Source organism: Sceloporus undulatus, chromosome 1 (assembly GCF_019175285.1).
Source record: "Sceloporus undulatus isolate JIND9_A2432 ecotype Alabama chromosome 1, SceUnd_v1.1, whole genome shotgun sequence".
NCBI lineage: Eukaryota > Metazoa > Chordata > Lepidosauria > Squamata > Phrynosomatidae > Sceloporus > Sceloporus undulatus.
In genome coordinates, this window is record NC_056522.1 from 32,782,706 (window position 1) to 32,797,625 (window position 14,920).

The window sequence follows — 14,920 nt, forward strand, 5'->3', positions numbered from 1 at the left end:
TGTGCCAAAGCTGAGCTCCAGTCCTTAGGGCTGGAACATGGCTTTGGCATGACTTCCGACCTCTTAGGATGCAGGTGTCATTTAAACAGCGTACCTCTAAAGTGACCCGAAACAGCTTTATTTTGGCCTGTCTGTTCGGGCCCTTTATTTTACAACATTAACTAGCTACCATACAGCAAAAACATTTAGTGGCTAGCCTGACATGCTTTTTTAAATCAAATTCTGCTGTACCTACTGCAGAGTCTGATGTTCTTATTTCACCCTCACTTTCTCTGCTGCCATTTCCATCTTTCCTATCCAATGTTCTTTTAGAGCCAAGGAAAAGAAGCTCATGATGATGTTAACATCCATGTAACTACTTAGATTTGGAGAGGGGATATTTGTTGCCCCGAAGAATCAAACTTGCCTTTGTAAATTAACAAGAAATGTTGGTCAACTAAACATTCATTAATATGAATTTTGAAAAGATACATTTACAAATAAAGTCCCAGTCTAGTGACAAGCGACATGGTAAGAAGCAGGAAGGGCACAGACACTAAAAGAACAAAGTTGTTATCTTACAGGCTGTCAACTGGATGAGATTTACAAGGAAAAAGCTGTGTCAGTTCTTTTAAGGGAAAACCCGTGACCACCACTTTAAAGAATGACTTGCAGGGATGCTGAGTTTGAAAAGGCCAAGGATGATATACTGTAGTGGGTAATCATCAGAGCAAAGTCAGTATGTTAGTTGTAGTGCTTGGAATAAAAATGATATTGTCATATAATTTTAGAGGGAATATCTGCCTGTTGATGCAATGCTTTCTTCCTAGGCTGTGATACTTTGGCCTTTGCACACAGAGTATTTAGAACAGGGTGGGAATCATATGTTGCTGAGTCACAATCTCCACCATTTTGACCACAGGCTATGTTCACTAGGGCTGCTGGAGATGCAATCCAGTATCACCAAGAGAGTTGCAGGATTTTTACCCCAATTTAAAGGGTTCACTAGCAAGTTCCTAGTGAAATATGGAAAATAAAGGGGAAATACCTGCATTACAGGGCTTTACCATTTCAGTATATGTCGGAGAGAGAAGATATTTGTTATGTATTTGATTGCTCCCACACGTAAAATACTTTGAGGCAGCATATCAGAAGAAAGAACAGTGCCAAACTTTCCCCAATTCACTAATTTTGTATGTATGTAAATTATATGATAAAAATATATGGTCGGTAAGTTGCCAGGTCAAGGCCCAAGTACTGCATGAAGAGAATGAGCTCCTGTCACTATTCCAAGCATTTTGCCAACCTAGCAGTTCAAATGCATGTAAAAGTGCAAGTAGATAAATAGGTACCATTTCACAGTGGGAAGGTAACAGTGTTCCATGCAGTCATGCTGGCCACATGACCATGGGATCATCTTTGACAATGCTGGCTTATCGACTTATTAATAGAGATGAGCACCACCCCCCTACAACCAGACACGTCTTGACAACTTTGTCAAAGCAGAAACCTTTACCTTTTGATTTATTAATTAATTTGACTGCCAACTGCTAATGGCCTGAACTAACCTGAACTGTTATTCTACTAGTATTTGGGTGAGGCTCATATATGTAGTCCTCTCCTCTGTGGTTCCCAACCTTTGGTTCTCCAGATGTTTTGGACTTCAGTACCCAGAATTCCTTACTGTTGACCAAGCTGGCTAAGGCTTCTGGAAGCTGAAATCCAAAATACCTAAAGGACCAAAGTTTGGGGAGGGATGCAATTATCAGCAAATCCCATCATTCCCCATCATTGGCTATGCTGGTAAAGGCCAATGGAACTGATGTCCAATATCTTAAGCAAGGATGAGACTCATGTAGCCTTATAAGTGTTCTTGGGCTATAAGTCACCAACATAACTGACGGAAGGCAGAGACAGATCATGACTTGTATGTTAGTCACACAAGGAACTCCTCAAAATGTAATAAAAGTCCTGATAAATTTCATCTATCATTAATTAGTTATCGCTAATTTGAATTCTTATGAGTGAATGGACTGTGGGTATAGATGGGAACCAGATTTCTTCTGGCTGACCTTGAAGTACTAGAGAATGTGGTAAAGGTGTTTTAGGGTCATGACAAGAAATGCAGTAATCATTTAATCTGGAGCAAGGGAATGTGATCCTCCATGATTGTGCCAGTTATTTCCTGACCTGCTACATTCTCTGAAGATACCAGCCACAGATGCTGGCGAAACATTAGGAATAAACTCTTCTAGAACGTGGCCACATAGCCCGAAAATCCCACAAAAAACCTGCTGCAGAATGTTTTGAAATGCTGTTCCTACTACAGTTCTACTCTGTGTGAGCATGAGCCCTTCTTCTTCAGCTTCTTAAATTAGAAGGTACAAAGGAATACAATAGTACTTCCAATGATGGGGTAAGGAACATATGGCCCTCTCAGTAAAGGGTAGCAATCATGTGACTCTTCAGAAGTTGTTGGACTGAAATCCTAAGCTTTCTTCACCACTGGGTCTGCTGATGAGTTTCAGGGTCTTGATTTATTTTAGATGTAGTCAGTGATGAAGCCCTTGTATATGTGGCATTTCACATCATCAGCATCTTGTTTATTTTTATCAGACACATGCATGAATGCACATACCCAGAGGTATAAACACAGAGACAGAGAGAGATTGTTTTTTTCTGCCAACATATCAGTCCAGGTCTAGGGAGCTTGTGGCTTCCAAATGTCAATGATCTACTGCTCCAGTTATTCCTTACAACTGGCTAGGTAGGCTGTGGGATGCTGATAGAAACTGGCGATCCAATAGCATCTAGATACCTACTGGTTCCCCATCCCTTCATCAGTCCCTTTTTCTTCTGTACCTTGATCATGCCAGCATGATTTTCCGTTAGCCGAAAACATTATTTTTTGTACTGTAACTCTGCAAGATATTAGCTCACTCTTTGTGTCTAAAGAAGCATGGGAACCTCCACCCTTTTGCCACATTGGTGGTAAATATAAAAGGATAACTATATGATGTTAAAAGAGAAGGAATTTGCTGTAAATGATCTTAAAAATGTGGGTTTAAAATTCAATAAAGAGCTGTAGCCATTCCCAGTTCTCTGATTTACCTGCTGGAATGCACCATGCCCATTTCCAAATGTTCCATTCATACTTTATAAACTGTATACTGCCAGGGCAAAGAGAATCTTCTATCTGAAGTGACCTACATATGAGCTCATAAACACCCATGGTTAAGGGATAAGAAAGACGTTTCATTCATGTTTGCACTTAAAGGGATCTGTTGGGTTTTTTAAAAAAATGTTAAACAGCAAGCAGTGGAGGGCAGAATGAGGATCTAAAGAGGGGGGGTGATACCCCTTTTTCTTTACCCTGATGACTGACTGACACACGCACGCACACACTGCTTTTGGAGCTCTGGGCACTTGGGGTATTTGCATCAGAATTACAGCAGAGAGGAAAAAGGATTACACTTCCATTAGTGTAAGAGGTCCTGATTCAAATTTCTCAATGGCTGTTGTATCTAAAATAATATATGTATTGTATTTTGTATTCCCTGTAGTTTGGCCCTAGTATTAGTCACACACGCACACTTTAACTGTCCTGATAGTGAGCACCATGGGATACTTAATGGGCCAGTCCTACATTTCTGTAAAAATGAGGTGGTCAAGTCAAATGTCTAAAAACCCACACAATATCTTCTTATACACCCCTTGCAACGCATTCCCAGTTCAAATCAGCACTTAAATTAGTCCTGGGAACAAACTGCTAAGCAGCATAGTTGACAAAGAACGGAGTGTATACCACCACGCTTTTCAACATTTAGGAGAGGCACACATCAGCTTTCTGTAGCAGCTGAAATTTCAACTTAAGTCTGCCTTCAAGAGCTGCCCGATGTAGCGCACATCACAGTACTCAAGCATGGAAATTCTGCAAGCAGAAATCCTTGATGAGAAATTTCACCCACCCTGAATCAGAAAGAGCTTACTGGTGAATGGAAAATGGCAAAATGACATCAAACTTTCATTGAATTTACTGTTGTAATTTTTATGGGACAGAGTTTTAAGATGCATACTCTGGATGTCTAGAGTCAGGCCTGCTCAAAAGAGAATTACAGGGTACATAATTTGCACTGAGTGATTCTGTATATGGTCTGAGATTTCCAGGCATGAGTTCTTATTTCTGACAGAAGATTAGAGACTGCTCCAGCATAAGGAACTATTTGTGGATAAATAGGCTAATTCACAAACGCATTGGAGGCCCTTGCTAACCCGTCACTCAGCGCAGATGGATGTGCTGCTGAGCTGGAGAGAAGAGCGGGAGAATGGGTGGTCTCCAGTGTATTCCTGCACTCAAGGAAGCAGCAACACGAAAAATGAGCTTCTGTTCCCGAAAGCTCTCTGCACTTTTTCTGGACACTAAGAGCTTTGCTTTCGGAAATTCACCTAACCGGGCTGGGTTTATTTAGAAAGTCTGTCCCTCCTGTCAAAATTAAATCAGAAGCCAGAAAAGTCAAGAGGTGGGGGGGGGGGGGGAGGTGGAGGGGAGGCTGCCAGGAGATGGGATTTCAACCATTCCCAGTATATAAATAAATGTGTATAAAGAGATCGGTGAACTGACACATTTTTGCTAGTCACCAAGAGAGAGAAGCTGCTTTTGCCATTATTAACATCATGCTGCAAAGGAGGAAATCAGATGTAAGAGTCTCAAACAGAAGTGAAATTCTCATTGCTAAGGGAAGGGATTTGTGCCCCCAAAATGTACAGTACCAGTGTTTTAAGGTATGTGGGGATGGGTGGGAAGAATTAAATTTATTCACTCATTCATTCAACCATTCATTCACAGACAACTGGTCTATCGACGGATATTCACTACCACCAAAAAAATAAATTAGTTATGATAAGAGTTGTATCCTTCCTTTCAAACAAAATATTTCCAGGACAATTTGACAAAAAGTATAAAACAGTCAGTAAGCAACAGTGAAAACAACTGTGTGCCTTCAAAGCATGTGTCTTCAAATCGGTTATGACTTATGGCGACCCTGTGGCAAACCTATCATGGAGTTTTCTTGTCAGGTTTCTTCGGGGGGGGGGAGGTTGTCACTGCCATCCTCTGAGGCTGAGAGAGTATAACTTGCCTAAGGTCACCCAGTGAATTTTCATTGCCAAGTCAGGATTGAAACCCTGGTTTCCAGAGTCATCGTTCAACATTCAAACCACTACATCACACATTATACGTACAGTATTAAAGGGAACTGAAAAGTAATGAATTTTACCAAAACTTAGAAATGTTACTTTTTAGAGCACATCTTCCAGAAGCCCCTAACAAGGATGGCCACTGGTTGTACTGAAGGATTCTGGGAGGCTGCGTAATCACAAAAGATGAATTTTCCAAGCTTTTTGCTTCTGCTTTGTTTATTTATTTACTTTATTTATATGCTGCCTTTCTCCCAGAATGGGACCCAAGGGGGCTTCCAGAACAACAAATTAAAAACATTTACTGAAAAATGTTTTAAATCAATTTAAAATCATCATATGAAAACAGTGCTTGGCACTGTAAAACTTAGAGAATAGGCACTAGGTGAATGGCCCAAACTAAAGCAGCATCACTAAGGCCCCTTCTCACACTGCTACACAACACCTGAGATAAGCAGGTGAGGACCCTTGGAGAAGATCTTGATACAGAGCTCTGGTGCCGCAACAAACTACACTTCCCAGAATTCCATAGCATTGAACCACGGCAGTTACAGTGGTATCAAACCAGATTGTTTCTGCAGTGTGGATGCAGCTCTAGACATACAGGTTGATGCAGCAAACAATTCAAAACAGAACCTCCTGCCACAGCGGACCCTGAAGGAGTTTACTGACTTTATGACTGGAGACTAGAGCCACAAACCATGCAGGATTTCAGGAATTGCAGTCCAAGGCCAGGATCCTATAGTAACACACTACCCACATAAAAGTTTATGTAAGTGGTTATATATTCTGTCTATTTGCACAGGAAAGCGGTGGTAGTAATAGAAAAGGAAAGCTGTAGGCTCTGAGCCATCCTTGAAGGCCAAGAATTTGAAAAACAGGCAATGGAGACATCAGCCTTCTCCCCTCATTAATGCTACAGCAACCAGAGGTACAGGATCTTGGCCTCAAACAGTAATGTTTCCAGGTTCTGCTAGGGTTTTTTCCCTTAGTGTTCTTATAAAAAGAGCCTTGAACGAAGCCCAGCCAAGGGCAAAATAAAATCCATTTTAGCAAAGAAAGTATATAAAGAAGCTTCACTCCACCATGTTTGAAAACAGAAATAAACCTCTCAGGGAAAGAACAAGTTCAGAATTCTAGAATCGCTGCTTTGACTGATTCCCATCTGATTCTAAAAGGAGAATCGCTAGAGGAAAATAAAAAATTTCGGCAGGGACTGAAGTTGGCAGAAGATTGATCTTGACCTGCCCAGTGGTTTAGCAATGGCAAAATTATGACTGTCATCCTGACCTGAAATATCTTCCAGTTTTTTGGAAACCCCAGCCATTTATAGGAAGAGATGCCTTTCAATGACTTAGAAGAATGGCCTGCTTGGATGGGAAGCAGGTGAGTTGTTGGCTCAAAATGGGACCTAGAACCAGATACCATATGGACTTCCAAGATACACTTGGAGGTAAAGTCCAGTTGGCTCTCCATATCTGCGGATTCTTTACCCACAGATTCAACCATTCACGGCATGAAAATATTTTTCAAAATATATACATTCCAAAAGGTAAAGCCTGATGTTGTCCTTTTATATAAGGGACACCATTTTACCATTGTATTTAATGGGACTTGAGCATCCACAAGGTCCTGGAAGTGAACCCAGCCGATAGCAAGAGCCCATTGAAATAGTTCAATGAGGCACTGTGTATTTTGCCATTGAAAGTGTATTTCTACAGAGACAAAAAATGTGAAAGACAGTCATTTTAAGACATACAGGAAAAGTGACAGGAAGGTCAAGATTTTGAGTCAAAATTGCTAACAGAAACCTCCTCCTTCTGCTCCTCTGCATGTATTGAAGATATAATTGAACCCATCTTTGTCCTCCTTTCTCAGGGAGACCAGGCATCCTCCTTTTCCTGGACCTGTCCTCCATTTCAACCTTCTGTCCAGGAGAAATTTCCAAATGTCCCCCATTTTTAACATGACTAAGAAGCATGAGTTTATATTTCTACAAGTGCTCTGAGCTTCCTATTTGGTCGTCTCCTCCCTTTTTTCTTAAACATCCTCCACTTTGGGGGGGGGGGCTTGTCCTCCTTTGAGGTTAGGACATCTGGTCACCCTTTTGTCTCTCTCAGTTCCTCAAATCCTTCCCCACTTTCTCCCTCCAGAAGGAAGTAAGAAGCCATCCTTCCTTCCAGGTAAGAGTCAAACCATGTCAAATCCCAAGGCCCATTCGCCCTACACAGTTATAGGGCCAAGAGGATACCACTTTAGCTGCCATGGTCCAGTCCTATAGACTCCTGGGATTTGGAGTTTGGGAATGGGGTCTTTAGAATTCTGAGCCAGAGAATCCTATTCTTCACTCCACCCTCCACCCCCCCCCCCCTTATAAATGCCACAAGATGCAGCCATGAGCATTAAAGTGGAGTTTTGGGCTGCAGCCACACTGCAGAAATAATCCAGTTTGACCTCTGCTCTGGGGTCACATCAAACTACAATTCCCAGAATTCTATAGCACTGAGCCAGTTAAAGCAGGGCCAAACCGGATTATTTCTACAGAGTGGATGCAGTCAGAGTGGTGTAATTGGGTAGTGTGAATAGGCTGAAGAGTCTGGAGTCCAGATGACTTTGTAAACAGATAGCTCCTCCAAGGACAATACTGGGTTGGAACTGAATTTAGTCTGGTTCCAAATAGAGATAGACCTTGGGCACAGAGGTGTGTGTCCAGCTCCCTGGAACACTTATTTTATTTGTTTGTTTGTTTGTTTGTTTCAAGGATTGTCTTTCTCCTACAATGGGATTCAAGATGGGTTACAATAATTTTAAAACACAGCTAAAACACTGAATGTTAAGCTGCCTGAAACTATTAAGTGCTGCACACCTACTCAAGAGGTGGCCCCTTAGCATTAAATGGGTTCCACTTAAACTGGTGTAAGGTTCCATACCATACCATTGGTATGCACTAGGATTTGGTTCCAGGACCCCACCCTGGATATTCAAGTCCCTTTAGAGACAATGGCATAGTAAAATGGCAAAATCAAGATTTGCTTTCATAATTCACACACACACACACACACACACACATATATATATATTCAAGCCCTAGATGCTTGAATCCATGGCTAAGGAATTCGTTGATATGGAGGGCTGACTGTATATTGGACTAGGACACTGGGAGACCAGGGTTCCAATCTCGGCTGGGCCATGGAAATCCATTGGGTGAGCTTGGGCAAGTCACACTCTCTCAGCCTCAGAGGATGACAATCCCCCCCAACAAAAAAAAAACCTTAAAGAACTTGGCCAAGAAAACCCTATGGTATAACTGTTTTGTCCTTGTCTTGTTTGTTCACTGGCTTCCTTTAAGGGAGAGGATGCAGCTAAAGGCAAGTAGGGTGGCCATAAGACTTGTTATGTTCCACCAAAGTTATGCCTCCTACTAGGGACGAAGAGCAGTTTACATGAATGAAACCTCTAAGCAGGGCTCCAGAAGGAAGATAATGGTGCCCAAACCAGATCAAGCTTGAAGGGGTGTATGGATCCTGACAGTTCTTCACTCTGAATTGAGGACAGAATGGTTGGGAAATCTCTGGAACAGAACGTCTGTTTCACCTTCCTTTCAAAAAGGAAAAAAGTCACTGGGTTTCTAGGTTACCTATTTGGCTGTAGAGCAGATTTTACTCTACCCAGGCACCCGCTGGAGGTATACCAGGGCACCAATCCGAACAAAGAGTGTGATCCTACACAAAACCTACTCAAACCCTACTCAACCCAGGTTAATGGATGAAATTAGGATAATAGATGAAATTATCCATGGATTCAAATGAAGCTGCTTATTGCTATTAGATTCAAGTATTTCCAAATCCCGTTGACTTCAATGGGACAGAGCTGCAGCTAGGTTTTAATTTGCTTTGCACAGCTCCTAGGCTACATACATACTGGAGGAATAATCTGGTTTGATGCCGCTTTAACTGCCCTGGCTCCGCTCTGGTGCCACAACAACCTACCATTCCCAGAATCCCATAGAATGGAGCCAGGGCAGATAAAGCGGCATCAAATCGGATTACTGAAATATACATTCAAGCGTAAAGCGTGTCCCCATTTTCTAAGCTTACATTTTTGAACCTGATCGTCCGTCCGCATTGTGTGTTTGGACTGCAACTCCCAGAACCAGGAATCAAATGAGCTCAACGATGATCAGCACTCCCAGGTCTGCCATGGAGGTTAAAGCAGCCTCAAACCAGAGGCTTCTGGTGGTGCGGATGCAGCCTTAGATCTTGTAGCCCCCTTGGAGACAAACTGAAAGCGAGAACCTAGCCAGAGGTAGCCATGTTGGCCATAAAGCAAAGTACAGAACCATCCAAAATCCACAGCACAGTGATATCTTGATGGGCCAACCAAAATGCACATTAAAAGATGTTGGAAGAGAGATGGTGAGAGCATGAGCTTTCATAATCTTGAGCCTCTTTCTTCAGATGCATGGGGGATAAGATTCCTTTGCATCTCCAAGATCCCTTCGCATACAAGGTGCTCCAAGATCCCTTTGCATCTCCAAGGGACTCTCTGACAGAGAAGGCTAAACATTTCCCAAACCTACAATTCCCTTGCATTCAGCCAGGGCAGTTAAAGCGGACTCAAACTGGATTACAGTATTTCTGCAGGGTCTCTCTGCAGACTGACTTTCCAGATTCACACAGCTATGCCTTTGAATTCTTCATTATTAAGCATACAGGAATATCTGTCCTGTGAGCCAGCTGAAGATGGCAGAACCTCAGGTCACAATACAGTTATGCCCAAATATTAGGCTTTTCCTATCTAGCCTTCTCCCCAGTGTGTTAGTCTCCTCCAGGTAAGAGGAGAGCTACCAAAACAGGTAACTCTAAGCATCCCAATCCCTGGAATATAATAAATTCAAAGTGAAATCCCAATAGGGCGACCCCATAAACGTTTCATTGGGTTTCCTTAGGCAAGGAACACTCAGGGGTGGTTTTGCCAGTGTTCCTTCTGAAATATAGCCTGCAGCGCCTGGCATTTGGTCAGTCTCCCATCCAAGTACTAACCAGGGCTAGCCCTGTTTAGCTTTCAAGATCAGGCAGATCTGCTGCCTTTCGAGTTTTCTCCGGAATAAATCCGATTAAGTTATTGGGGGAGGTGTTATTTCCTGGTCGTTCCTGAGAAAATTTCCAATTGCATTGATGTCAAAAAGGTCTGGGAGTCAGGACCTTAAACGAAAGTAAAACTCTGAGGAAGAACTCGCCTCAAACGATCCCCGTCCAAGCCTTAGAAGCTGAGGATCGGGGCAAAGATCTCGTTGAAACCCTAAAATCCTATGATTCTGGGTTTACTCTTCCCAAGGGCTGTCACCTCCTTGACTGGGAAATGAAATCGGTGAGAATCGGGGTCTCTGAATCGCTTGGGATCTAGACCTAGATCCGGATTTACAGTCAGCCCTTCAACCGGAAAGCCTGGCAACAAGATCCTGAACATTTTGTTGCCGTTGCTGTCTGCCTTCAAGTCCTTTTTTATTTATGGCGACCCTATCCTGGGGTTTTCTCGGCAAGATTGTTCCAGAGGAGGTTTGCCATGAGAGAGTGTGGCTTGCCCAAAGTCAGCCACACTGGACTCAGTCAAGCGCTCACTCCTTCCTTCCTTCCTTCCTTCCTTCCTTCCCTCCCTCCCTGCAGTGTAGACCCACTGGATCAATAGGGCTTTACCCAGCCCCATTCCTTCCCTGGATCCCCTCTAGTTGGGATCGGTCCGTTTGACAGGCACGGCATACGGCAAGACTTCTCCAGGCAACAACACGGGAAGAGTCCTAACAGGGCTGACCCGGCTTGGCTTCCAAGATCAGACAGAGATCTGGCGCCTTTCGGGTATTAAGGCAGCAGTCTTCTCGGAAGAGTTCAGGCCCTTCCTGAGAAGCTTTGCAATGGCAGACATTTCAAAAGGTCGGGAAGCCAGGGCCCTAAAAGTAAGGAAACCTCTAAAGGAGCATCTCGCCTCAAACGATCCCCGTCCAAATGTCTTACAACTTGAGAATCGGGGCAAAGGTCTGTGGCAACCCATCGGAGGAAAGAGGCTCAGGTCTACCAAAGCTCCTGCTCCCAGCTTCTTTCTTTCTATTAGTCTCCAAGGTCCTGCAAGACCCCTCTGCAGGCATCTAAAGAAGGAGGCTCAAGTCTACCGAAGCTCCTGGCTCCCAGCTTCTCCCTTTCAGTGAAGTCTCCAAGGTCCCAACTGAAGAAGGAGGCTCAAGTTTACCAAAAGCTCCTGCTCTCCGTTTCTCTGAGGTTAGTCTCCAAGGGCCTACAAGATCCCATCTGATGGAAGAGGCTCAAGTCTACCAAAGCTTCAGTTCCAAGCTTCTCTCTTTCAGTTTGCCTCCAAAGTCCTACAAGAGCCCAACTGAAGAAGGAAGCTCAAGTCTACCAAAGGTCTTGCTCCCAGCTTCGCGCTTTCAGTTCAGTCTCCGAGGGGCTCCAAAATCCCTGGCCAGAGCGATAGCCCAAAGCTAGTTCCTGACCAGGAGTCAGCAAACCCATCTTTCTGGCTCAAGGCTACGGAATTCTGGGAGTTGGAGAATTCCATAGCCTTGAGCCAGACAAGTGAAAACGCTGCCCAACCGGGTGATGGATGCCAGCCCTGGCTCTCCCCTTGCCTTGCCTTACCTGGAGGACGTTGTTGTGCCGGAGCCTGTGGAGGAGGACCATCTCCTTGAGGACCTTGTAAGAAGCCAGGCGGTAGCAGTCCTCCAGGGCGCGGTAGAGCTGGAGGCAGCGGGCCACGTCGTGTCCGGCGAAGTCCACCCCTTTGAGGGCCACGGAGAGGCTCCCGTTGAGCCGGGCTTTGTAGACCGCCTTGGTGTAGCCGGAGCCCAAGTAGTGGACGTCGGTGACGTTGCGGAGGTCCCCGCAGCCCAGGCGGAGAGGGCTGAGCCAGAGATCCAGAGGGGGATCCCCGAGTCTCTGGGTGGAGGAGGCAGAGGCAGAGGCAGAGGAGATCCTCGGGGAGGTGAGATCCATCAGCCGCCTTTCCAAAGGCTTGCTCGCCCGTCCAGCCCCGGCGTCGGCTGCTTCCCTCTCTTGGTAGCGGAGCACTTCTTGGGAGCGCTCTCGGATCTGCCGGATCAAGTCCCAGGGAGGCGGGATCCCTTGCTCCTGGCCCCGATCCGGCAGGGATCCGGCCAAAGAGGGATCGCCGTCGGTCTGCCTCTGCTGGGGCTCAAAAGCCGGGATGAAGAAGAGGTTGAGAAGGGTGCCCAGCAGGAAGGAGAGGCAGAAGCCGGCCGCCACGGCCAGCTTTCGGCGCTTCATCCTCCTCTTCCTCCTCCTCTTCGTCTTCCAGCCTCGGAGGGAGCAAGAGGAGCCGCCAGCCCTTGCCTTTACCTCCTCCTCCTCCTCCTTCGTCCAGTTTTTTGGGCAGCGATCAGCTTTGGCGGCGATCTCTCTGCTCCCACGCCAGATCTGGCCCAAAGGTAAAAGGAAGGAGGGGGAAAGGGATTTTTTTTTTTAAGAAAAAGGATTTTAAAAAAGGGATGTTTTTTCTTTTTCTTCTCCTCCCTGTTGCAAAATAAACATTAAATACAATAAGCCTGCTCTCTCCCTCTCTGCACTGCTCCCCCTTCGCTTGACACTTGCTTCCAATGGCAGGGATTTGTTTGCAAAACAGCGAAGCCTGAGTGCTGCTTCTGCTGGATTGCAGCCTCTCTCTCTCTCTCTTTGCAAAGGATGGAAGGCGGCGGCGGCGGGGATGAAAAGGGGATCGAACGCCCGAGCGTTCCATCCGAACGCGGACCCACATTGTGACGCCACATGATTGACGGCTCGGCCTCGCCAGGGGCGGGAGGGTAAGGAGGGGAGGGAACTCTGGGAAATGGAGTCTTTTGGTCTAGGCGGTGGGTGAGAAGGTAAGAGTGGGAGGACTACAGTTCCCAGAGGCGCTTCTCAGGCCCAGCTGGGAGGGGGGGAGTGAGTGAGAGAAAGAGAGAGAGAGAGGAAGATAACGGTGCTGCTGCCTTGGCTGCAAGGCAGGGAAGGAATGGGAGCTCTTTACTTTCGACCGCCCTGGCTCCATGCTATGGAATCCTGGGAGGTCCAGCTTTTTTGTTGTTGTTCTTGTTGTTAGCTGCCCTGGAGTCGGTTCCGACTCATGGCTTCCAATCTGTGTTCTTCCTTCATTGATAAAATTGTATGGGTCCTTTTGTCTCCCATAAGATAACACTGGACGATCATTTGGAGATACAACACTTTACAAATGCCTTGGAAGTCTTTCCGATCTCCCAGAGAAAAAGAAAGAGTGTTGAAACTGTGCTTTTGATGCTAACAAGATTTGGGGAAGGGCGGGAGGGAGAAGGGCCAGAGCCAGCCAATGAATCAAGTCATCCTTGCTTGAGGTGCCTCCAGACTGGATGGATTTGTTTCACAGGTTATTTCTTCTGTGCAAGATAAGGGCATGCAGAACTTCACTTTGCAAGTACTTGTGTAGTCACAGATGGTGGGTGTTAGCAAAGTTTTCCTACAGCAAAATGCACTTCTGGAAGCAGCTGGTCCTTCCTGAGCATGAGATGTTGCTGGACTGCACTTTCCATCAGACCAAGGCAGCATAGCCAATGGTGAGGAATGCTGGGAGTTGCAGGCCAACAACACCAGGAAGGCCATAGGTTGCTCATTCTTTTGGAAAGAAATGGTTAAAAATGACTCAACTAACAAGAAGTTGAAAGACAGTGAAAGCCTTGTCCCCTCCCCTTTACTTTACTGACCACAGCAAACTTCATAAACATAGGCCAGTATCAAGATACAGTACTTCATGTCAGTCAGTCAGTCCTAAGACACAAAACAAAATGGCAATTCCCTCCATTCCAGCAAAAGAAGCTGACCAGATTGTCAGTGGAATCTGTCATTGGGGACACCAGGCTAGCTTAGATACTGCAGGACAAGCTGTCTGAAAATGGTTGTTGTTGTGTACCTTCAAGTCATTTCTGACCAACAGCGACCATAAGGCAAACCTATTATTGGTTTTCTTGGTGGAATTTGTTCAAGGTGGGTTACCCATGCCTTCCTCTGAGGCTGAGAGGGTGTGACTTGCCCAAGGCCATTAAATGAGTTTCCATAGCTGAGCAAGGACTTGAACCCTGGTCTCCCAGTATCCTAGTTCAACACTCAAACCACTAGATCACAATGGAACACTAATAATATTCCTAAAAGGGAAGGGTGTGTGTGTGTGTGTGTGTGTGTGTGTGTACACTTGCACATATACACACACATATACTTACATGATGGGGTAGAGGGAATCCTTATAGATGATGCAACAAGAATCATAGAGATCTCAAGGGCCATCCAGTCCAACCTCTGCCATGCAGGAACACACAATCAAAACACCCCTAACAGATGACCATCCAGCCTCTGTTTAAAAACCTCCAAAGATGGAGACTCCACCACTTACTGAGGGAGGGTATTTCACTGTCAAACAGCTCTTACTGTCAGGAAGTTATTCCTAATGTTGAGATGGAATCTCTTTCCCTGTGGCTTAAATCAATTGCTCTGATTCCTAGTTTGTGGAGCAGCAGAAAACAAGCTTGCTCCTTCAATATGACATCACTTCAAATATTTAAACAAGGCTATCATGTCACCCCTTAACTTTCTCTTCTCCAGGCTAAACATACCCAGCTCCCTAAGCTGCTCCTTACAAGGCATGGTTTCCAAATCTTCCACCATTTTGGTCGCTCTCCTCTGGACATGCTTCAGCTTGTCAACATCCACCTTGT

General features: G+C 45.1%; 1 protein-coding gene across 1 annotated transcript in view; it reads right to left on the reverse strand.

The window, feature by feature from the left end:
- The window catches only part of PKDCC (protein kinase domain containing, cytoplasmic), a 70,266-nt gene extending 57,317 nt beyond the window's left edge, over positions 1–12,949 (reverse strand). Inside the window, 1 exon segment of the mRNA XM_042476955.1 lies at positions 11,826–12,949. Coding sequence (XP_042332889.1) covers positions 11,826–12,470 — 645 coding nt within the window. The 5' untranslated portion in view covers positions 12,471–12,949.
- Positions 12,950–14,920: the final 1,971 nt, after the last annotated feature.